The sequence below is a fragment of the Artemia franciscana genome, chromosome 1 (genome assembly GCF_032884065.1).
Source record: "Artemia franciscana chromosome 1, ASM3288406v1, whole genome shotgun sequence".
Lineage (NCBI taxonomy): Eukaryota > Metazoa > Arthropoda > Branchiopoda > Anostraca > Artemiidae > Artemia > Artemia franciscana.
Window position 1 is genome coordinate 67,368,750 of NC_088863.1, and position 23,409 is coordinate 67,392,158.

The 23,409-nt window shown below is 36.3% G+C and overlaps 1 protein-coding gene across 4 annotated transcripts in view; it reads right to left on the bottom strand.

Annotated features, from left to right (window-relative positions):
* LOC136033114 (uncharacterized) overlaps positions 1–23,409 on the bottom strand; it is a 100,427-nt gene that overhangs the window by 6,242 nt on the left and 70,776 nt on the right. For all 4 annotated transcript variants that reach the window (XM_065713767.1, XM_065713758.1, XM_065713751.1 and 1 more), the window contains exons 19-25: positions 18,925–19,055; positions 17,963–18,134; positions 17,164–17,294; positions 13,629–13,758; positions 3,034–3,167; positions 1,762–1,870; positions 1,442–1,569 (exon numbers count right to left, since the gene is read on the bottom strand). In XM_065713767.1, coding sequence (XP_065569839.1) covers positions 1,442–1,569; positions 1,762–1,870; positions 3,034–3,167; positions 13,629–13,758; positions 17,164–17,294; positions 17,963–18,134; positions 18,925–19,055 — 935 coding nt within the window. The remainder of the gene's footprint in view (positions 1–1,441; positions 1,570–1,761; positions 1,871–3,033; positions 3,168–13,628; positions 13,759–17,163; positions 17,295–17,962; positions 18,135–18,924; positions 19,056–23,409) is intronic.

A 23,409-nucleotide genomic window follows, 5' to 3' on the forward strand; every position in this document is an offset into this window, starting at 1 on the left:
GTTTTTTTAGTTTTTTAGCTTTTTTATTTTTTTTATTAGTTTTTAGTTTTTTTGTAGTTTTTGCCTTTTTTTTTAGTTTTTTTATTTTTTTAGCTTTTTTATTAGTTTTTAGTTTTTTTTGTAGTTTTTGCCTTTTTTTAGTTTTTTTAGTTTTTTAGCTTTTTTATTTTTTTTATTAGTTTTTAGTTTTTTTTGTAGTTTTTGCCTTTTTTAGTTTTTTCAGTTTTGACGTCACCTGATCCAGTTTTTTCAGGTGACGTCACCTGATCCACGATCCACAGATCCACAGACAACTTATTTTTATATATATAGATAGTTTTTTTTTTTTTACTTATGTCCTGGTCGTCATTTATACTCCCTGTGTCCCGGTGCTTTGTTGATTGCTAATCGAACATTCCTTTTGTCCTGGTCGCTTTCTCTTTGAGTGTCGTCATTTATTAGTTTTTTTTCCTTTTTTTTTAGTTTTTTATTGGTTTTTACCTTTATTTTAGCTTATTTTTCAGTTTTTTCCTTTTTTTATTTTTTTTTATTTTTTATTTTTTTTAGTTTTTTACCTTTTTTTAGTTTTTTTAGTTTTTTTAGTTTTTTAGCTTTTTTACTTTTTTTATTAGTTTTTAGTTTTTTTTTGTAGTTTTTGCCTTTTTTTAGTTTTTTCAGTTTTTTTTTTAGTTTTTTATTGGTTTTTACCTTTATAGTTTTTTTAGTTTTTTAGCTTTTTTATTTTTTTTATTAGTTTTTAGTTTTTTTTGTAGTTTTTGCCTTTTTTTAGTTTTTTCAGTTTTGACGTCACCTAATCCAGTTTTTTCAGGTGACGTCACCTGACACATCCATCCATCCACAGACAACTTATTTTTATATATATAGATATATATATATATATATATATATATATATATATATATATATATATATATATATATATATATATATATATATATATATATATATATATATATATATATATATATATATATATATATATATATATATATATATATATATATATATATATATATATATATATATTATAGACGAGGAATCAAATTTCACATCCTAAACTATAGATTGTAGATTTCATGATGAAAAAGATGAGAAAAATATCTCCCGCGTCTGAATTTGACTTCTATCAAAATGAATTTTAAAAGTACTTGACGTTTTACTGAATAGCTCAGTAATGTTGAGCTCACAAATTCAAATTTATTATTTGATAGTTTCATCATATATCTTTTTGTTGTTAACTTTAAATGTTTCCACACCCTGTTAATACAAAAATTCATACTGTTCTTGATAGTTAACCTTATCTCCCTTTCCCCCAGTTCTTACATCCCAACCGAGTTCATTTGTTGATCAATTCAGTGTCTCTTAAACAACAGCCTTAAATGATAAAAAAGCAACATTTGAATAAAAATAGAAGAATGAATAAAAAATAGTTGATATTCACCATTGACAATGAGGCAAGACCTCCTTGTGGGTTTACGCCTTCCCTTTGAGCTTCAAGACTCTGCAAAACAGAGGCTTCATGGCCACTAACATTTTTCAGATCAGCTTCAACGTGAATATTTCCAATATCTAAGATAAAGAAAATGCATTATTGACTGCTTGAAAAACTCCAAGCGAATAAGAAACCAAAATTTAACAGGTATTGGTATCAAGCTCTATTTACGTAATCCTCTAGTTTTTGCAACGAACGATATTAAATACAATTACGAGGACGAAATAGTGCCTACAAAAAAAAAATACCAAGAAATTGCACCAACCCACCTTGTTTAGCAGTCCATGTATTTTCATCCAGTTCAGCTGGTTTAACTGGTTCAAGCACAACTTGAGGAGCTGCATTAACGTAACCAGGCTCACTTTGATTAACAGCAGACTACAAAAAAAGAATTTTTCAAATAAATGTAATGGTAGTTTTTTTTCTGCAAGGGAATCTGATTCCTGACGGGGTATCCTGTGAAGCGGTTTTATCTAAGCCCAGTAAAATTACAAAGAAAATGGCCAAACCTCGGAATTTGAGCAACAGAAATGTTTTTCTGTTGCCAAAATGACCAAAATAGACCAAAATGTTCACAAAAATTCGCAAAATCAGGTATCCAAAATAATCCAAAATAAGCAGTACAGAAACCCCTTTTTAGGGGAAAGGAGGAGGGTTCCTAATTTAAATTTAGAAAAAAAACAACATTATTTTCCAGACTGAGAGATCATTTCCTTTTAAATGACGTCTGGGAAGACCAAAATTGCCATAAGAATGGGGAAATTTCATCACTTCGTACCCAATGTTCACCCTATTGTATACCCAATGTCACGCATTGTGCTACGATTGTTTATTTTAATTTCCGGTCATTTGCGGTTTCATTTATTCTTTGATGGTTATTCTTAAAGCTTTTTATTATTTATTCTTCAACCATTTATTCTTTAATTTTTTTTTCATCTCTGAAAAACTTCCTTTTCACAAAGTTGTTTCCAAATTAATCCCCGGGTAAGGCTCACAGGGACCATTCAGGCGCATTGCGTTACAAAGTGGCAAGAGAACAACGGTAAATTAAACTCAGCTTATAGAAATTAGTAAGTAGCAAATATTGAATAAAGTCAAAACACACATTTAAAAGAAAAATAAAATGCAACTATAAATCCAAGGCAGGTTACAATAATAAGGAAAAGTTAACTTTCAAGTGAATCAGTTAAAAGGCTTAGATTTGACTGAAAAGATTAATCCATAGAAAATTATTCATAGAAAACCATTCAATGACATTTACCGTAATGCAACATAAATTATCTTGCTTTCCTTTTTTTCGTGTACACGATTAAACTTAGAATAAATAAATGAAAACATATATTTCCCTCTCTTTTTGTTTGATCAATTCTCTGGGGAAGGAAGAAAGAACAAAAGGTGCCTTCAGTCATATTTTCTGATTTTAAAAGTGAATAAACCTTATGTAATCATGATCTATACCAATTTTAAAAATAAAAATAATCAAAATAGTACGGCAGGATGGATAGGAATTTATGAGTCTTATAAGAAAAAAATAAACTTACTTGTGCAGCCGATGCAACACTTCTCTTTGGAATGGTACCTGAAGGACTCAACTGTGCTTCAGCTGATTGCAGAACTGAGGCTTCATGTCGAGTGACTTTGTCTAGGTCAGCACCGATTTTAGTGTTACCAATTCCTTAAAAACAAAGACAATGACCAGAATAGCGATAATACAAAAAAAATTGTAATGCTTGAAATCGGATAGAACACAATCCCTCTCATTTTTCCTAACAGGACTACTACTACTATTGCTACTACTAACAACTCGCTGCAACACCAAGCCCCTGAGACCAACGCAGCTAGGCACGCCCCTCTTTTATACCAATCTAGTCAAAGTCCCCTCTTAATACCCTTACAAGAAGTTCCCATTTCCCTTAAACCTTTCCTTACGATATCTTTCCACCTCACTCGGAGACGGCCTGCTTTTCATTAGTCCCAGAGAGTTGGCTGCCATGGACGATATCCCAACAGGACTGCTAAGGCAAAACCGAAGTTTCAGTTCTGAATTGCAAGAACCAATAATATTTAAATCCCACAAAGGTATTGCAAACGCCCTATCATAGTATATAATTATTTGAGCCTTTTAAAGCCCAATCTAGCCAAGCGTTTCTCTTTTTGTCTTTTCATAGTTTTCAATTTTTCAGCAATCGGCACCAAGTGGCTAAATTTAAAAATTGCTACCTGATCTTTTACCATTGCTTAGCGAAAATTTCAAAACCCCCCAAAAAAGGACGGATTCTTGATGAAAATTATACAATGAACTCAAATGAACTGCGAAAACCCTGAATCTACTATCTTGGAAAATAAGTTTTCCCAGAGTAGATTGGTGTATTAATTCTAAGTTATTTTTATTTATTTCGCAAAGATGTATAGAAAATTAAACGCTCTAAATATCACTATTGACTAGAAGGGAAATCCACCTCATGACCTCTGGATCTACTCAGCATGAATGTTATCCATTCTTTGGTATAGTTGCCAAACTTAAAATGCATTAATAATTTTATGATTCATCAAAATAATAAGCAATATTCGTCATTTTTAGTTTATTCCATTTTCGAACGTTTTGTTACTCTGACAGAGTTCGAACGTTTTGTTACTCTGACAGAGTTCAAGGTCACAACTTTTCTGTAAGTTTCATTTTTCAAAGGAAAAAACTGTATTATATCTTATTGGTTTCATATATTGTCAGAGATGTTTTCATAAGAGTATGTTATTTTTATGTTATTACGGATTCCCCCGTATTATTATTACGGATACAGGGTTGTAGCAATTTTACGGTTGATTAATGAAAGGCAATGTTTTTTTTAGTTTACTCTATTTTCAAACGTTTTTGTTCCTCTGGCACAGTTCAGGGTTATAGCTCTTCTGAAGAAGTTTAAACTTGAAATTACCACTAACTCATGAGCATATACTGCTTCAAAATAATAGACTAATACTAAACATATTTATGAACAAACACTGACAATTATGGACACTTTTCGACCAGAGGATAGGGGAATGAAAATCTTCATTCCTTTCTTTTTTGAGAAAACCCAGGAAAATGCCCAGTTAAAAATGACCTAGTAGATTTAGTTGTCACAGATGATTTTGTTCCATCTTAGACAGCATGAATAACTACAAGCTGCGCGCAGTTTTGGCCCTCAAACAGATTTTAAGAGAGTCACGATGTCCTTCCAAATATCAAAATTTATTAAGATCCAATCACCCACTCGTAAGTTTTTTTGTAATTTTTCCTCTCCCTTTAGCCCCCCAGATGGTCGAATCTGGGAAAACGACTTTATTAAGTCAATTTGTGCAGCTCCCTGACACACCTACCAATTTTCATCGTCCTTGCACTTCCAGAAGTACCGAACTCGCCAGAGCACTGAAAAACTCCCCCAAAGAGAGCGAATCCAGTACGGTTACGTCAATCAAGCATCTACGACATTTACTTATTCCATCCACCAAGCTTCATCCCGATACCTCCACTCTAAGCGTTTTCCATGATTTCCGATTTCCCCCTCTAACTCCCCCAATGCCAACCGATCTGGTCAGGATTTGAAATAAGAGCTCTGAGACATGGATTCCTTCTAAATATCAAGTTTCATTAATATCCGGTCGCCCGTTCTTAAGTTAAAAATACCTAATTTTTCTAATTTTTCCAAATTAACACCCCCCAGATCCTCCAAAGAACAGATCCGTTCCAATTACGTCAATCACGTATCAAAAACTTCTGCTTATTCTTCCCATCAAGTTTCATCCCGATCTCTCCACTCTAAGGGTTTTCCGAGATTTCTGTTTCCCTCCTCCAACCCCCTATGTCCCCAGATCCAATTCGAGTCAAAAATAGGGCATCTGAGACATAAGATTCTTCTATATATCAAGTTTCATTAAGATCCGATCACCTATTCGTAAGATAAAAATGCCCCGATTTTCACGTTTTCCAAGAATTCCGGTTTCCCCCTCCAACTCCCCCCAATGTCACAGGATCTAGTTGGAATTTAAAATAAGAGTTTTAAAGCACAGGATCCTTCTAAATCTAATATCTAATTCTAAGATCTGATCACCCGATCGTAAGTTACTGATACCTCATTTTTCCGAATTACCCCATCCCCCTCCCAACTCCAAGACGTATCTTAGACTTGTTTTTATTCTTCCCATACAGTTTCATCCTGATTTCTCTGTTTTAAGTATATTCTAAGATTTCTGCCCCCCCCCCCCAATGACGCTGGATCCGGTTGAGATTTAAAATAAGAGATCTGAGTTACGAGCTCCTTCTAAATATAAAGTTTCATGAAGATTCGATCACTCCTTCGTAAGTTAAAAATCCGTCATTTTTTCTAGTTTTTCATAATTAACCCTCCCCCCCAATTCCCCCAAATAGAGTGGATCTGTTCCAATTATGTCAATCATGTATCTAAGACTTCTGCTTATTTTTCCCACCAAGTTCCATCCCGATCCCTCCACTCTAAGCGTTTTTCCTGATTTTAGGTCCCCCACCAACTCCCCCCAATGTCTCCAGATCCGGTCGGAATTTAAAATAAGAGCTTTGAGACACGGTATTTTTCTAAATATCAAATTTCATTGAAATCCGATCACCCGTGCGTAAGTTAAAAATATCTCATTTTTCTAATTTTTAAGAATTAACCCCCCCCCCCCCTCCCAAACTACCCCACAGAGAGCGGATACATTCCGATTATGCCAATCATGTATCTAGGACTTGTGCTTATTTTTCCCACCAAGTTTCATCCCCATCCCTCCACTAGGTGTTTTCCAAGATTTTAGGTTTCCCCTCCCAACTCTCCCCCCCCCCAATGTCACCAGATTTAGTCAGGATTTAAAATAAGAGCTCTGAGACACTATATCCTTCCAAACATCAAAATTCATTAAGATCTGATCAACCGTTCGTAAGATAAAATTACTTCATTTTTTCTATTTTTTCCGAATTAACTGGCCCCCCCACTCCCCCCAGATGGTCAAATCGGGAAAACTATTTCTAATTTAATCTAGTCCGGTTCCTGATACGCCTGCCAAATTTCCTCGTCTTAGCTTACATGGAAGATCCTAAAGTAGCAAAACCGGGACCGAAAGACAGACAGACAGACAGACCGACAGAATTTGCGATTGCTATATGTCACTTGGTTAATACCAAGTGCCATAAAAAAAATAACTAATAGATTTAAAACGGCATTTTAGCTGCAAAGTGGCCATAAAGGCGCAACTCACAGACTGTCAAAACGAGTCGCTTATAGCTGCATCTAAAATATTCAGTCAACAATTATAGTATCTCAAATTTTTAGAGAAATTTACTACAACAACCCAGTAAATAGAAATTTATTTCTAATCTAGCTCTATTTCTAGCCCTAGTTCTATTTCTAGTTCTAGTTCTATTTCTAGTTTCGTTTCTGATCTAGGAATTTATTTCTAATCCATTTCAAATCTAGTAAATAGAAATTTACTAGAGATTGATAGCAACAATCTTTTGCCACCTCAAACATTTTCTGGTAAAATGTTACTAAAGGTTTTTTCGGATGGCAAAATTAGGATAAGTGACCGGTTATCTACGGTCAAAACATATCATAAATAATTCTTTCTTGTTTGGTATCAAATGCAGTTTGAAGTTACAATGTTTCGTAATAAATCCTAATAAGTGTTTTCAACAAATAGAAAACAAAAGGAATATTTAACAGCTCAACTCATCCTCAGCCCGTGCAGCCGTTTTTTTAACTAACAACTCCCTTTAACAATCTTTCTCAATTAATATAATTGAAATTAGCATAACCTAACACCTATAATATATAAATATGAACTTATCAAGCCTTCCGTGTCTTCTAATTGAAGTGAACAACCATGTGAACAATTATAAACTCAACATTTTGTGCCTGTTTTTTTTTAGTGTCTAAATAAATGGATTTATCCCCATTTTAAAATTTATTTGTTCGTCATAGAAGAGAAGTGTGGAGACTATTCCACCTTCATTGGAAATTGGCTCTACTTGGGCAAGATTATAAGGAAACTAACATCAAGCCTTCAAATTAACTTTTTCAATAAACTCTTCAAAATAATCAAGTGAATAATCAGAAGTTCGTTGTTTTGTGAATGACCCGAATAAGTTATTTATTCTTTGGTGTGAAGACCCTAGTTGCAATTATATTATTTCAGTAATTATACTGATGACGATCGCAGTAATGACAGTATAACAACTTTAAAATGTCAGTACCCCCTTCGAATCCCAGTCCCGGCTTTTTTTAAAACTTCTTCTAGATGCAGACACATGGGGAATCTTTACTGTTACATGTTATGTTTGCTTGTTAGCTAATGTTTTTTTAAACCTTCAGGGCCCTCCAAATCAGGATTTCTTTGGATGTTCTCTTAAAACCGACGATACGCCACCAAATCAAACATTCTCTGATTTTTATGATTATTACCTACGAGTGCCGGAAAAAGTAAAGGCTTTCACAAAGTACTGTCAAAACAAGAGCTAAGAGCTCATATGGCACTTGTGACAAGGTCGAAAGAGCCAAGAGCTCAAATGGCATGAGATCTAGCAAAATTCTAAGAATCAATAAATTGATTTAAAAGGAAAATCGAGGCTTAATCCCGGTCAGGATTTAAAACAAGAGCTCTGAGAAACAAGGTTCTTCTAAATATCAAAATTCATCGATCCAATCACCCACTCTTAACTTAAAATACCTAATTTTTTCTAATTTTTCCTCTCCCTTCATCCCCCTCCAGATGGTCGAATCGGGGAAAAAGACTTTATCAAGTCAATTTGTGCAGGTCCCTGACACACCTACCAATTGTCATCGTCCTAGCACGTCCAGAAGCACTGAACTCGCCAAAGCACTGGACCCCCCCCCCTAATTCCCCCAAAGAGAGTGGATCCAGTCCGGTTACGTCAATCACGTATCTACGATATTTGCTTATTCTACCCACCAAGTTTCGTCCCTCTCTCCACTCTAAGCGTTTTCCAAGATTTCTTGTTTATCCCTGCAACTCCCCCTAATGTCGCCAGATCTGGTCGGGATTTAAGATAAGAGCTTTGAGACATGAGTTCCTTCTTCAAATTTCATTAAGATCTGGTCACCCATTCGTAAGTTAAGAATACTTCAATTTTTTTAATTTTTCCGAGTTAACCCCCCCCCCCCCCAACTCCACAAAGAAAGTGTATTCAGTCCGGTTATGTCAGTCACGTGTCTAGGACATGGGCTCATTTTTCCCACCAAGTTTCACCCCGATCTCTCCACTCTTAAGCGTTTTCCAAGATTTGCCGTTTTCCCACTGAAACTCCCCCAATATCACCGGACAAGGTCGGAATTTAAAATAAGAGCTCTGAGAAACTAGATTCTTTAAAAATCAAATTTTGTTAAGATCCGATCACCCATTCCTAAGTTAAATACCTCATTTCTTTCAATTTTTCCTCTCCCTCCAGACCCCAAATGGTCGAATCGGGGATACGACTTTATTAAGTCAATTTGTGCAGTTCCCTGGCACGCCTGCCAATTTTTATCGTCCTAGCATGTCCAGAAGCACTGAACTCGCCAAAGCACTGGAAATGCCCCCCCAACTACCCCAAAGACAGCGGTTCCGTTCCAATTATGTCAAATACGTATCTAGAACTTTTGCTTATTCTTCCCATCAAGTTTCATCCCGATCTCTCCATTCTTAAGCGTTTTCCAAGATTGTCGGTTTCCCCTCTAACTCCCCCCAATGTCACCGGATCTTGTAGGGATTTAAAATATGAGATTTGAGTTACTAGGTCCTTCTAAATATGAAATTTCATTAAGATACGATCACTCCTTTGTAAGTTAAAAATACCTCATTTTGCAGATTTTTCAGTATTAACTTTCTCCCCTCCCCCCCCCACATATCCCCCAAAGAAAGTGGATCCATTCTGGTTATGTCAATCACGTATCTAGGACTTGTGCTTATTTTTCCCACCAAGTTTCATCCTGATCTCTCCACTCTAAGTGTTTCCAAGATTTTAGGTTTCTTCCCTCCCACTCCCCCAAACGTCACCCAATGTCACTGAAAGTGCCTAAACTAGTAAAACAGAGACCGAAAGACCGACAGAATTTGCGATCCCTATGTCGCTTGGTAAATACCAAATGTCATAATAAAAATTTTCCATGAGAAAAACGTCTTGAAAGCAAAATCTCTTCAAGTACTATGTAACATTCTATGTGTATATCGTCATTACGCAACTACCATGTATATGCTGCCATTACGTCATTTTCAAAAAAATCAACCAAGACAAAAAATTACCTCACCCCCTATAAATCAAGCAAGGCATGCAAGATTGCCTCCAATATCACGCGTGCAGCGTATTTTGTAACATCCTTGTGTGTGTCCCTCAATTATAAACGGGACTACCGCGTCTGAATAACAGTCTCTAACATGTCAAATTGTGAAACAGCAATAAGTAAACACAACCAATCACTTAATAAGCGCCTGCTTGGTGGGATTGCTAGCTAGGGCTCCCCATCGGTTGAATTGGATGCCATGGACCTCGGTGTATTTTTTTACTAGGGTCCCAGTGGAATTGCTCGCTAGGGGTCTCTTCGTTGGATTGGACGCTAGGCTTCCCCGTTGGAAATATTTGCTAGGGCATCCGATGCAATTGGTTGCTAGCAACCGATTGGAATTGGTTGCTAGGGCCTCCGGTCGGATAGAATGCTAGGACCCCCGGTGGAATCATATGTGACCCCCGGTGGAATCATATGTATGATAGGGCCCAACATATTGAAGGTTCCTCGTCAGCGGGGCCTGAAGGCTTACTGCCCCTTGTCCGTTTTTAATCATAACAATCATAACAAGGGAATCCTGACTTGGTGGGGTTTCATAGGTTTTTCTAAATTATAACCACCAAAGAAATCATGAAGTAAACAAGCCCTGACCTTGCGGTTTTTTTATGAACACTACCAGGTAACATCCGAAGAAATGATGATTTGGCGAGCCCTTGCAATGTTTTTTTTAATAAAGAAACTATTACGGAACAAGCAAATATAACATACAAACGTAAACATTACCTATGACGCAACATGCACCTGCATCTTGAAGAAGTTTTAAAAAAATTGTTGGGACTGGGATTATAAGGGGGTACTGGCCCTTTAAAGTCATTGTGCTGTCACTACTGATCGCTGTATATGTGACTGAAATATTTGGACTTTTGTAACCGCTTTTTTTTCACTGTCTCAATTTAATAAAAATTAATTGTTAAACAAGAGCTAAGAGCTCATATGGCACTTGTGACGAGGCGAGAAGAGCTAAGAGCCAAGAGATCATATGGTATGAACTAACAAAATTCTATGAATCAATAGATTGATTTAAAAAGGAAAATAAGAGGCTTAATGCCAGTCAGGATTTAAAATAAGAGCTCTGAGTCACGATGTCCTTCTAAATATCAAAATTCATTCAGATCCGATCACCCACTCGTAAGATATAAATACCTAATTTTTTCTAATTTTTCCTCTCCCTTTAGCCCCCCAGATGGTCGAATTTGGGAAAACGACTTTATCAAGTCAAATTGTGCAGCTCCCTGACACGCCTATCAATTTTCATCGTCCTAGCACGTCCAGAAGCACCAAACTCGCCAAATCACTGAACCCCTCCCCCCAACTCCCCCAAAGAGAGTGAATCCAGTACGATTCTGTCAATCACGTATCAAGGACATTTGTTTATTCTATCCACCAAGCTTCATCCCGATTCCTACACTCCAAGTGATTTTCCAAGATTTCCCCCTCCAACTCCTCCCAATGTCAAACGATCTGGTCGGGATTTGAAATAAGAGCTCTGAGATATGAATTCTTTCTAAAAATCAAATTTCATTAAGATCCGATCATCTATTCATAAGATAAAAATACCCCAATTTTCACGTTTTCCAAGAATTCCGGTTTCCCCCTCTAACTCCCCCCACCGTCACAGGATCTGGTCGGAATTTAGAATAAGAACTTTAAAGCACAAGATCCTTCTAAATATCAAATTTTATTAAGATCTGGTCACCCTTTCGTAAGTTACAAATACCTCAATTTTCAAAATTACTCCCCCCCCCCCTCTCCAATTCCACCAAAGAGAGCAGATCCGGTCCGGTTATGTCAGTCACGTATCTTAGACAGGTTTTTATTCTTCCCACCCAGTTTCATCCTGATCTCACCGCTTTATGTGTTTTCTAAGAATTCCGGTCTTAGACCGGATTTTTTTTCAGGATTAATCCCCCCCCCCCCAAATAGATCGGATCCGTTCCAATTATGTAAATCACTTATGTAAGGCTTCTGCTTATTTTTCCCACCAAGTTTCATCCCGATCCCTCCAATCTAAGCGTTTTCCATGATTTTAGGTTCCCCCACCCCAAACTTCCACCAACGTCACCAGATCCAGTCAGGATTTAAAATAAGAGCTTTGAGACACAATATCCTTCTAAATATCAAATTTCATTGAGATCCGATAACCCGTTCGTAAGTTAAAAATACGTCATTTTTTCTAATTTTTCAGAATTAACCCCTCCCCCAACTACCCCAAAGAGAGCGGATCCGTTCCGGTTATGTCAATCATGTATCTAGGACTCGTGATTATTTTTTTCCACCAAGTTTCATTCCGATCCCTCCACTCTGAGTGTTTTTCAAGTTTTAGGTTTCCCCCTCCCAACTCCCCCCTCCAATGTCACCAGATCTAGACGGGTTTAAAATAAGAGCTCTGAGCCACGATATCCTTCTAAATATCCAATTTCATTGAGATCTGATCACCTGTTCGTAAGTTAAAAATACCTCATTTTTTCTAATTTTTCAGAAATAACCCCCCCCCCCCCAACTATCCCAAAGAGAACGGATCCGTTCCGTTTATGTCAATCATGTATCTAGCACTTGTGTTTATTTTTCCCACCAAGTTTCATCCCGATCCCGTTTTCCAAGTTTTAAGTTTCCCCCTCCCAACTCCCCCCCCCCCAATGTCACCAGATCCGGTCCGGATTTTAAATATGAGCTCTAAGACACGATATCCTTCTAAACATCAAATTTCATTGAGATCCGATCACCCGTTCGTAAGTTAAAAATACCTCATTTTTTCTAATTTTTCAGAATTCCCCCCCCCCTCAACTACCCCAAAGAGAGCGTATCCGTTCCGATTACGTCAATCATGTATCTGGGACTTGTGCTTATTTTTTCCATCAAGTTTCATCCCGATCCCTCCACTCCAAGTGTTTTCCAAGATTTTAGGTCCCCCCCCCTCCAACTCCCCCCAATGTCAACAGATGCGGTCGGAATTGAAAATAAGAGCTCTAAAACACAGTATCATCCAAACATCAAATTTCATTAAGATCCCATCACCCATTCATAAGTTAAAAATACTTCATGTTTTCTATTTTTTCCGAATTAACCGGCCCCCCACTCCCCCCCCCAGATGGTCAAATTGGGAAACGACTATTTCTAATTTAAGCTGGTCTCGTCCCTGATACGCCTGCCAAATTTCATCGTCCTAGCTTACCTGGAAGTGCCTAAAGTAGCAAAACCGGGACCGACAGACAGACCGACAGACAGACCGACAGAATTTGCGATTGCTATATGTCACTTGGTTAATACCAAGTGCCATAAAAATTGCATTGTTCGTAAATTTGAGAAAACTGGTTTCATAGCCACAGAGACAACTGATGGGTGACAAAATGCTTTCGACTTATATAGTTTGGGCTATATATTTGCATATTTGGAGGGGGGCTAAAGTATAGCCGGTCTGTGTGCAAGATGTGTTAGCTAAAAGTATTGTGTATATTACGAAGTAGGGATTGTATTCTAGCTTCACACTGTCCAAATACTCTGCCCCCGTCCCCCTTGATCTGCAAATATATAGCCCAAATTATATAAGCTCAATGCATTCTGTTAAACCAAACAAGTATTGTGGCTATGAAATACGAAACCAGTTTTTACAGATCCATAGATCATAATTCTTGAGTTGTGTTCTGAATAATTAACAAGTACCATATTTTCTTCTTCTTTTTTTTTGGGGGGGGGGGTCAATATATTGATTTCAAAACGGGAAGAACACAAGATGCGACAGTTAATAGGACTAATCTTTGGAGTTAAAAAAAAATAGCAGTATTATCAAAATTCCTGAGAGATAGTCTACTTACTTTCTTCAACCTGCCTTCCCTGAAGTTTTTCTTGGGAACGAATACTCTCTGAATCACTTCGAGGGCTTTCAACGGATTGTGCAAAATTCCGGCCTCTTGCCACAGGAGGTTCGTTTCTATTTGCTGCAGACTATAAACAAATAAAATAAAAATATTTCCATTTATGAATATGTCCATTTCTATGGCATAGAAAATGGGATGAGTGGGTTTAAAAAAAAACACTATTTGGGAACAGCACAGAAATAAAGAAAAGTATAGAAAACAAAATTATGTTCAAAAATCATCCAATTATATTTTAACATTGTATTTTAATAGGAAGATTAAACATTATCATCTAAAAGCACTGAAAATAAAACTTTCCGTAGCAATTGCCCTCTCCCCCAATGATTTTGCATAGCGATGCTCAAAACGTCCCTCCTCGCCATTTCCTCCACAGTGTTGATATGTATATGAATTTAGTATATTATACTGTATTAAAAGTTCTCCCCATCCCCCAAAATGAGGACATTCTGAGGGGACTATTACCCCTCTCTTTCTCTAGCAATAATAATAAAGGTGTAGCCAAGAACGTTCCCAAGAACAAGAACGATTAATTATCGATTTCTATCCTCCTCTCCCTCCCCAAAACTCATCTCATTTTAACCTAAAGAGCTAATGAAAGCTATGATGTTTGGATATTACAATGCACACTTCGAGGCAACTGTCCCCTGCCCAACTATAATAAAACCCGCCGTCTCTTCTTCATAATAGCAGATGCGCAATTGCACATCCCTTCCTGTAATTCTATCAAATATGAAGCAAATCAGTTTAGTTGAGCTCTTAAAGCTGCAGTTAAGCTTTACTAAATCAGTTAATTGAAGCTTTAGAATAAATACCAATACATCTTTGTGTAATAAGAAGGGAGGTAACACCCCATAACACCCTGATTGAGGCTAATGTAAATGAAGGGAGATAATATTAATTTTTACCTTCCTCCCCCCCACTCAGTTTTATTTATCTTATCTCATGGAGTTTAATTTAGGTGCTGAAATGCACTCTTAAAGGAGTCGTTCCACCGTCCAAATAATTGCTAACAATGCAAGCTGACTAAGGTGCGACAGGTATTTGCTTGGACAGCAGAAACGCAATTGTTAGCTAACAGAAATGATTTCTCCAACAATTCTCTCTATCAAGTATTTTATTTGTCAAAGATACTCCAAAAATGTTAGCTAAGAGTCTTTAGTTGGACGGCGAAAACACCATTGCTACGAAAATTTTACGAAAAATTGCAGTTGCAGTTACTATAAAACTCGAACTATAACACTCGAAACTCTGGGACGTGATAAGATGTGAAAATCGACAACCCGGACTATCAAATGCAAAAACGTTAACACGGGAAAATAAAGCAAAGACCATTGCTAAACTATCTGAAGTAATCACTTTCCAAAAACGTGTCAAAAATGAAAATGAAGAGCAAAGACACGGGCGAGTGAAAAATATGCGAAAACGACAATTAGGACGTGTCAAAAATTAAAATGAAGAACAAAAATACATGCGGTTAGAAGCGTGCGACACCGAGCATGTGAGTAAGTCAAAAATGAAAATGACCAGCAGACACACGCGGTTTGAAGAAAAGCAGTGGCATATCAGAAATGAAAATGACGAGCAGACACACGCAGTTAGAAGACATGCGACACCGAGCATGAAAATAAAGAGCAAATACACACCCGGTTAGAAGAACAGCGGTGGCGTGTCAAAAACGAAAGTGAAGAGCGAAGACACACACGGTTAGAAAACATACAACACCGAGTATGTCAAAACCTAAGTCAAAAGTGAAAATGAAGATCAGACACAAGCGGTTATATGAATTGCGATACAGAACATTTGAGCAAGTCTACGAAAATCAACCTGAACAACGAGAATCAAAACGTGTCAGAATTGAAAATGATAGCGATGATGATTGAGTTTGGGATTTTGACATGAATAATGTCATTAATGCCTACCATACCTTTGTTTAAAAAAAAACAAAGGCTCGGCGATATGTGTTTCATAATGACGAAAGACAAAAATAGGTAAATAAATTAAACAAATTGAAAATGATAGCAATGAGGATTGGGTTTGGATTTTGACATGGATAAGAACATCAATGCCTACCATACCTTTGAAAATCTAAAACTTGGACTCGATAAACCGTTGCAAGAAAGATATTTTTTGTCGCAACTCTGAACAATTAAAAGAAATAAAGGTTCGGCGGTGTCTTTCATAATGAAAAAAGACAAGCCGGGGCAAAAGAAGCTTTTGCCCCACCACCTGAACAATTACAAGAAACAAAGGTGGTCATCAATGCCTATATCTTTGAAAATCACGGATAAAATGATAAATTATTGGACTAGATAAATTTTTGGAAGAAAACAAAACTTTTTGTCCCACCACCTGAAAAATTAAAAGAAACAAAGTTACGGCGATGTCTCATAATGACAAAAGACAAGCCAAGGCAAAATAAGTTTTTGTCCCACCACCTGAACAATTAAAAGAAACAAAGGTTCATAGATATGCCTTTCATAATGATAAAAGACAAGCCGAGGCAAAAGTTAAAAGGTCTAATAAAAACGACATAATTTTATAAGGGTACTACATATTTTTTGGACAATAGACTCTCGAATGTATTTTGGAAAAGCTTATCTTAAATGCAAAATTAAGAATTTGGGCAATAACTGCTTACCTTTTTCTTTAGCCGTTTGGTCAGTAAAAATATTGACTAATTAACCCTTATTCAAGCATACACGACGGAAAAGCTCAGTCCCGTCCCAATAATGTTTAGATTTCTGCAATTCTTCAATGCCTATAGCACTTTTTGTTATGATATCAAAATAGCACGACGAACATGCAAAACTGGGAAAAAAATTTCAATTTTTTTTTTTCAATTTCAGTTTTGATCATCAAAAGACTAAATAATATCACAACAGTAGCATTTTTTGAATTTACCTGTTTTCAGGCTAAAATTATACTGAAATAGCATGGCAAACATGCATGATAGGAGGAATTTTCAAATCTTCAAACAAATTTAGCATATTCTCCATAAATCACTATGTGGTACAACAACGGTAGTATTTTTGAAATTTACTTTTCTTATATTAATTATTCAAATCAGACTAAATCAGACTATTTTTTTGACTAAATATAAATCAAAAATTACTTCTGAACTGTAAGTGTAAGTAGCAGTAGCCTTGAAAAGGACAGGCATGAAGCTTATCACAATTATTTTTTAAGCTTGAAGCCTTGTCTTTGACAATCTTTGTTACAGGTTAAACCTTCAACCGACAGTCGCTTGGGTTCAGTTTCTAATTTCAATCAGTAGACGTTTTGTGAAAAATACATTTAAGAGCGCTGGGAGGGGAAAGCAAATTTTTCCAAAGTTATAACCTATCTACGTGTTTTTCTCCAACAGAAAAATGTTAGTAAGCCAACTTTCAAAGAAAATATACTGTTGTTCCGAGAAAAATGTTGTTTTCCTCGGACAACACAATCCTTCAAATTAGTATGATCAATAACTTACTTGCGCTGCAGCTCCAACGCTTCCCTTTGGTATAATTCCCTGATGTAGCTGTGCTTCAGCTGACTGAAGCGCTGCAGCCTCATGTCTTGTCATATTATTTAAATCAGCCTCTAGATGAACATTTCCAACGTCTAGAATGAGTATTATATAAAAATACAATACAGAAGATATTTATAAAAATTTTAGCAGCTTTGAAGTATACATAAAAGGTTATAGATTCATGCCAACAACTTATTATACTGGATTATTATCGTAGACTAAAAAACTACAGCACAGTATAGATCAGGTTTTTTCATACAACTACCCAGATTTTTCAGCACTACTAGCAGTATATTGCACTATCATTTAAGCATAATGGGGGCCATAAACTTTGACTACTATTTTTACAGATTTTGTTTTGGAAATAGGGACTATTTCATTATTTTTTTAAGAAATTCTCAGTTTGTCTCCCATGGGTGCCAATTCACAAAAGTGTAGGGATTGGCTGGATTTTTTTTTCAATTTTGTTCTTGGAGATACAAAACAAAAGGTTTATTTTGAAATGTGGGGGAGAAGAGCCATTTTTTTCTTTCTTTTTTTTTGAAGTACCAAAGAAAGGTCACATCTTTTTTTCATAATCCTTGCTAGCCTGAGTTAGCATAACAAAGCAAATAAATGGATATACATACTTACTTCCACTTACTTATATTCATACTTGCTTTTACATCCTTGCTACTTTGTAAAAAAAAATAAATCTAATAAATTTGCGACACGATATCTGGGAGAGAAAGAAAAATTGCCAAATTTTAAGTTATATTACCTTCAACAACCTTTCCTGGTGAAACGTTTATAGCAGGAGAAAATTGTTTCTGCCGTCCAGCTGCTGCGGCACTTGTTTGTCTTCCAGCCCCTCGGGTGCTTCGTTGTGATGCTTGTGATCTCTGTACAGCACCAGGCTGTTCGAAAAATGGCTCATTTCGTACTGCAGCACTCTTTAATAAAAAAAAAAAAATATACACAAACATAAATTTAAACATGGTTACATAGATATACAAAAATACAAAAACACTTAAAAATTCGATGAAACCCAAATTGATAGAAGAAATATTTTATTAAAAGTAATTAAAACTTAAATTGGTTATTTGAAGAATGAAATGGAGTTTACCATTTTTAAGTGCGTGTCCACTGCTTCTGTAAAGAGGCTTCTAAAGTCTTGCTCTTGTACAGATGCTTCTAAAAATCTACTATTGATTCTTCATGATCCTGATATACTGTGTATTTCACCCAAAGTTCGTTCCTTCAAGTGCTTAAGAGCTCTTGGTCAAGTTTTAGTGTACCCTTGGGGTAGATCCTCACGAGAAAAACAAATCACGAATGGATTTATTTTGGCGATCCTAGGGGCCAACGAACGATAATGTATCTTGAGGTTCCATGGTTACCCATATTTTCCAAGGTGAAACTGCTATCAATAGCATCAATATATAACTGAACCGATTAAATTGGAGGGTTACAAATCCAAACGCTACCCATGGGAATGATTCATATGTTTTACGGACATTGTATAGTGTTTTCGCAGAATTAAAACACAACATATTTCCAGTTAATGGTTATTTTAGAAATCACCCCATTTAGGATAGGAACCAACTGGAGATACTCACCCCGATTGCTTGAGAAACTGACTAGGCTGTCAAAAATTACAACATTTTTACTAGTACTGAAAGAATCTATAAAAAAAATAGTTCCATGAAATTAATGTGAAAAGGAATACAATCATTTTCTTACCTGAGCTGCAGCTCCAACACTACCCTTTGGTATAATACCCTGATGCAGTTGGGCTTCAGCTGATTGTAGTACTGCAGCTTCACGTCTTGTCATATCCCTTAAATCAGCCTCTAGGTGTATATTTCCCACATCTAGAACGATCAAGATAAGACACGATATAAATATAACACTTTTATAAACATGTATTTTTAAATAAAATACGCATCAATGTCAACAACTGCGTCGTACTGGGTGAAAATCGTTATAAGTTTTAAAATAGATAAAAACACAAGGATTTAACTAAGGACAAGACTACACAGATTTTTCAAGTACTAATTTGCTTAAGAAATAATATGATTAGCATAAGAAAACACACCACAAAATAAACCAAATGAAACAAAAACACACTTTATGCATATAAACGTGACAGTAATCTGTTTTATTTTTTACCAATTGATAAAGCTTTCAAAAAGCTGTAGTTGCCTTTCTAGTGTCACAGTTACTTTTAAATATGTTAAATAGGTTTCAGCATTAAGCCCTATTGAGACATGGCAAAGTAAAATATACTAAAGAATAGGACATACTAAAGAAAACTTGAGTGATGGGTGAACATGATTTATTTTATAAATGAAGAAAATTGTAGTAAGAACAAGAGCTGAGAGCTCATATGGCACTTGTGACGAGGCAAGAAGAGTTAAGAGCCAAGAGCTCATATGATATGAGCTCTAACAAATTCTAAGAATCAATAGATTGATTTAAAAGGATAATCAGAGGCTTAATGCCGGTCAGGATTTAAAATAAGAGCTCTGAGTCACGATATCCTTCTAAATATCAAAATTCAGGAAGATCCAATCACCCACTCGTAAGTTACAAATACTTAGGTTTTTCTAATTTTTCTTCTCCCTTTAGCCCCCCAGATGGTCGAATCTGGGAAAACGACTTTATCAAGTCAATTTGTGCAGCTCCCTGACACGCCTACCAATTTTCATCGTCCTAGCACGTCCAGAAGCACCAAAATCGCCAAATCACTGAACTCCTCCCCCCAACTCCCCCAAAGAGAGCGAATCCAGTACGGTTACGTCAATCACGTATCAAGGACATTTGTTTATTCTATCCACCAAGCTTCATCCCGATTCCTCCACTCCTAAGTGTTTTCCAAGATTTCCCCCTCCAACTCCCCCCAATGTCAAAAGATCTGGTCGGATTTGAAATATGAGCTCTGAGACATGGATTCCTTCTAAATATCAAATTTCATTAAGATCCGACCACCTATTTGTAAGATAGATACCCAAATTTTCACGTTTTCCAAGAATTCCGTTTCCCCCCTCCAACTCCACCCAATTTCGCAGGATGTGTTCGGAATTTAAAATTAAAGCTTTAAAGCACAAGATCCTTCTAAATATCAAATTTCATTAAGATCTGGTCACCCTTTCGTAAGTTAAAAATACCTCAATTTTTTCAAAATTACCCCCCCCCCCACAAACTCCAAAGAGAGCAGATCCGGTCCGGTTATGTCAGTCACGTATCTTAGACAGGTTTTTATTCTTCCCATCCGGTTTCATCCTGATCTCTCCGCTTTAAGTATTTTCTAAGATTTCCGGTCCCCTCCCCAACTGCCCCCGCCAATGACGCTGGATCCGGTTGAGATTTCAAATAAGAGATCTGAGTTACGAGGTCCTTCTACATATGAAGTTTCATGAAGATCTGATCACTCCTTCGTAAGTTAAAAATACGTCATTTTTTCTAATTTTTCAGAATTAACCCCCCCCCCCAATAGAGCGGATCCGTTCCAATTATGTAAATCACGTATCTAAGACTTCTGCTTATTTTTCCACCAAGTTTCATCCTGATCCATCCAATCTAAGCGTTTTCCATAATTTTAGGTTCCCCAACCCCAAACTCCCCCCAATGTCACCAGATACGGTCGGGATTTAATTTAAGAGCTTTGAGACACGATATCCTTCTAAATATCAAATTTCATTGAGATCCGATCACCCGTTCGTAAGTTAAAAGTACCTCATTTTTTCTAAATTTTCAGAATTAACCCCCCCCCCCAACTATCCCAAAGAGAGCGGATCCGTTCCGGTTATGTCAATCATGTTTCTAGGACTTGTGCTTATTTTTCCCACCAAGTTTCATCCTGACCCCTCCACTCTGTGTTTTCCAACATTTTAGGTTTCCCCCTCCCATAACTCCCCCCCAGTGTCCCCAGATCTGGTCGAAATTTCAAATAAGAGCTTTGAGACACGATATCCTTCTAAATATCAAATTTTATTGAGATCCGATCACCCGTTCGTAAGTGTAAAATACCTCATTTTTTCTAATTTTCCAGAATCGTTTTAACCGGCTTTGTGTCCATTTTTAAAATGTGGGTGTGCCTAATACTGTGTATAACAAATCAAACAGTTCGAGGTAACGAACTGTAGTAAGGAGCTACCCGGCTCAATAGTAACTAAAACTCTAAAAAATTGAATTTTGATGTCAGTAGCTACATCAAAAGAATTGTATTTTAATATTTATTTCAAATATATAAGTTTCATCAAGTTTAGTCTTACCCATCAAAAGTTACGAGCCTGAGAAAATTTGCCTTATTTTAGAAAACAGGGGGAAACACCACCTAAAAGTCATACAATCTTAACGAAAATTCCACCATCAGATTCAGTGTATCAGAGAACCCTACTGTAGAAGTTTCAAGCTCCCATCTACAAAAATGTGGAATTTTGTATTTTTTGCCAGAAAGCAGATCGCCGATGCGTGTTTATTTGTTTGTTTGTTTGTTTGTTTTTTTGTTTTGTTTTTTGTTTTGTTTTTCCCAGGGGTGATCGTATCGACCCAGTTGTCCTAGAATGTTGCGAGAGGGCTCATTCTAACGGAAATGAAAAGTTCTAGTGCCCTTTTTAAGAGACCAAAAAAATTGGAGGGCACCTAGGCCCCCTCCCACGCTAATTATTTTCCCAAAGTCAACGGATCAAAATTGTGAGATAGCAATTTCATTCAGCGTAGTCGAAAAGCCTTAAAACTATGTCTTTGGAGACGACTTACTCCCCCAGAGTCCCCGTGGGAGGGGCTACAAGTTACAAACTTTGACCAGTGCTTACATATAGTAATGGTTATTGGGAAGTGTACAGGCGTTTTCAGGAGGATTTTTTATTTGGGGGAGGGGTTGAGAAGAGGGGGATATCCTGGGGGAGCTTTCCATCGAGGAATTTGTCATGGGGGAAGAAAATTTCCATGAAGGGAGCGCAGGATTTACTAGCATTACTTAAAAAAAAACAATGAAAAAATAAATATGAAAAGTTTTTTTTCAGCTGGAAGTAAGGAGCAGCATTAAAACTTAAAACGAACATAAATTATTACCCATATAAAGGGCTCACCTCCTCCTAATACCTCGCTCTTTACGCTAAAGTATTTTTCGTAATGTCAATTATTTATTCTACGGCTTTTGTGATTCAGGAGTCATTCTTAATGAACTGGGACAAAATTATATCTTTTACTAATAAAAAGATTCGTAAAGAATTAAGTTCTAGTTGCCTTTTTAATTAACCAAAAAATTGGAGGGCAACTAGGGTTCCTCCCCCACTCATTTTTTTATCAAATCATTCGATCAAAATTATGAGAAAGCCATTTAGCAAAAAAAAAAAAAAAGAATGCGCAAACTTCGTTTTAATTATTCCTCTGCAGAGACAAAATCAAAGCATGCACTGATTCAAAAAACATTTAGAAATTAAATATAAAAAAACAAGTTTTTTCAACTGAAAGTAAGGAGCGACATTAAAACTTAAAACGAACAGAAATTACTTCGTATATGAAAGGGGCTGCTTCCTCATCAGCTCCCCGCTCTTTACGCTAAAGTTTTTTACTGTTTTAAAAAAGAAGAGTTGAGAGAAAGAGTCAAACTTTAGCGTAAAGAGCGGGGCGTTGATGAGGAAGCAGCCCCTTTCATATACGAAGTAATTTCTGTTCGTTTTAAGTTTTAATGTCGCTCCTTACTTTCAGTTGAAAAAACTTGTTTTTTTTATTTAATAAAAACAAGGAGTCAAATTATTAAAATCGCTTTGTTTAAAGAATATTCATTCTATTTGCTTGCTTAATATTTTACACAAAAGAGCCAATCGTCTCTTTGCGTTCCATTTACTGACTCAGGAATTTTATCAAAATAGAACAGGTGGCAGATGAAACTTCAAGATTTTAGAAGCACGTGGTACATAAAATTAGACTAATAGACTTAGAGCTTATTTTACAATGGCAGTCTATTTTTTCGGATTTTTTTTTTTCATTTTTATATATTTGCAATGACGGATGCTTGAATATTTGTTATACGCTCGTGATTACACTCATTACAAACAGTGCTTCATTGACTTAACTTAGTTTACCATCAGGTATGTCAACAAGGGCCTTGCTTCTTGCTTACATCAAGAAGCAAATGTCAGCTGCCCATGAGAACGTTTTGCTCTGCCACGCATATTGTATGTCATGGCGTTTTGGAGAATCTTTATATTCACACAC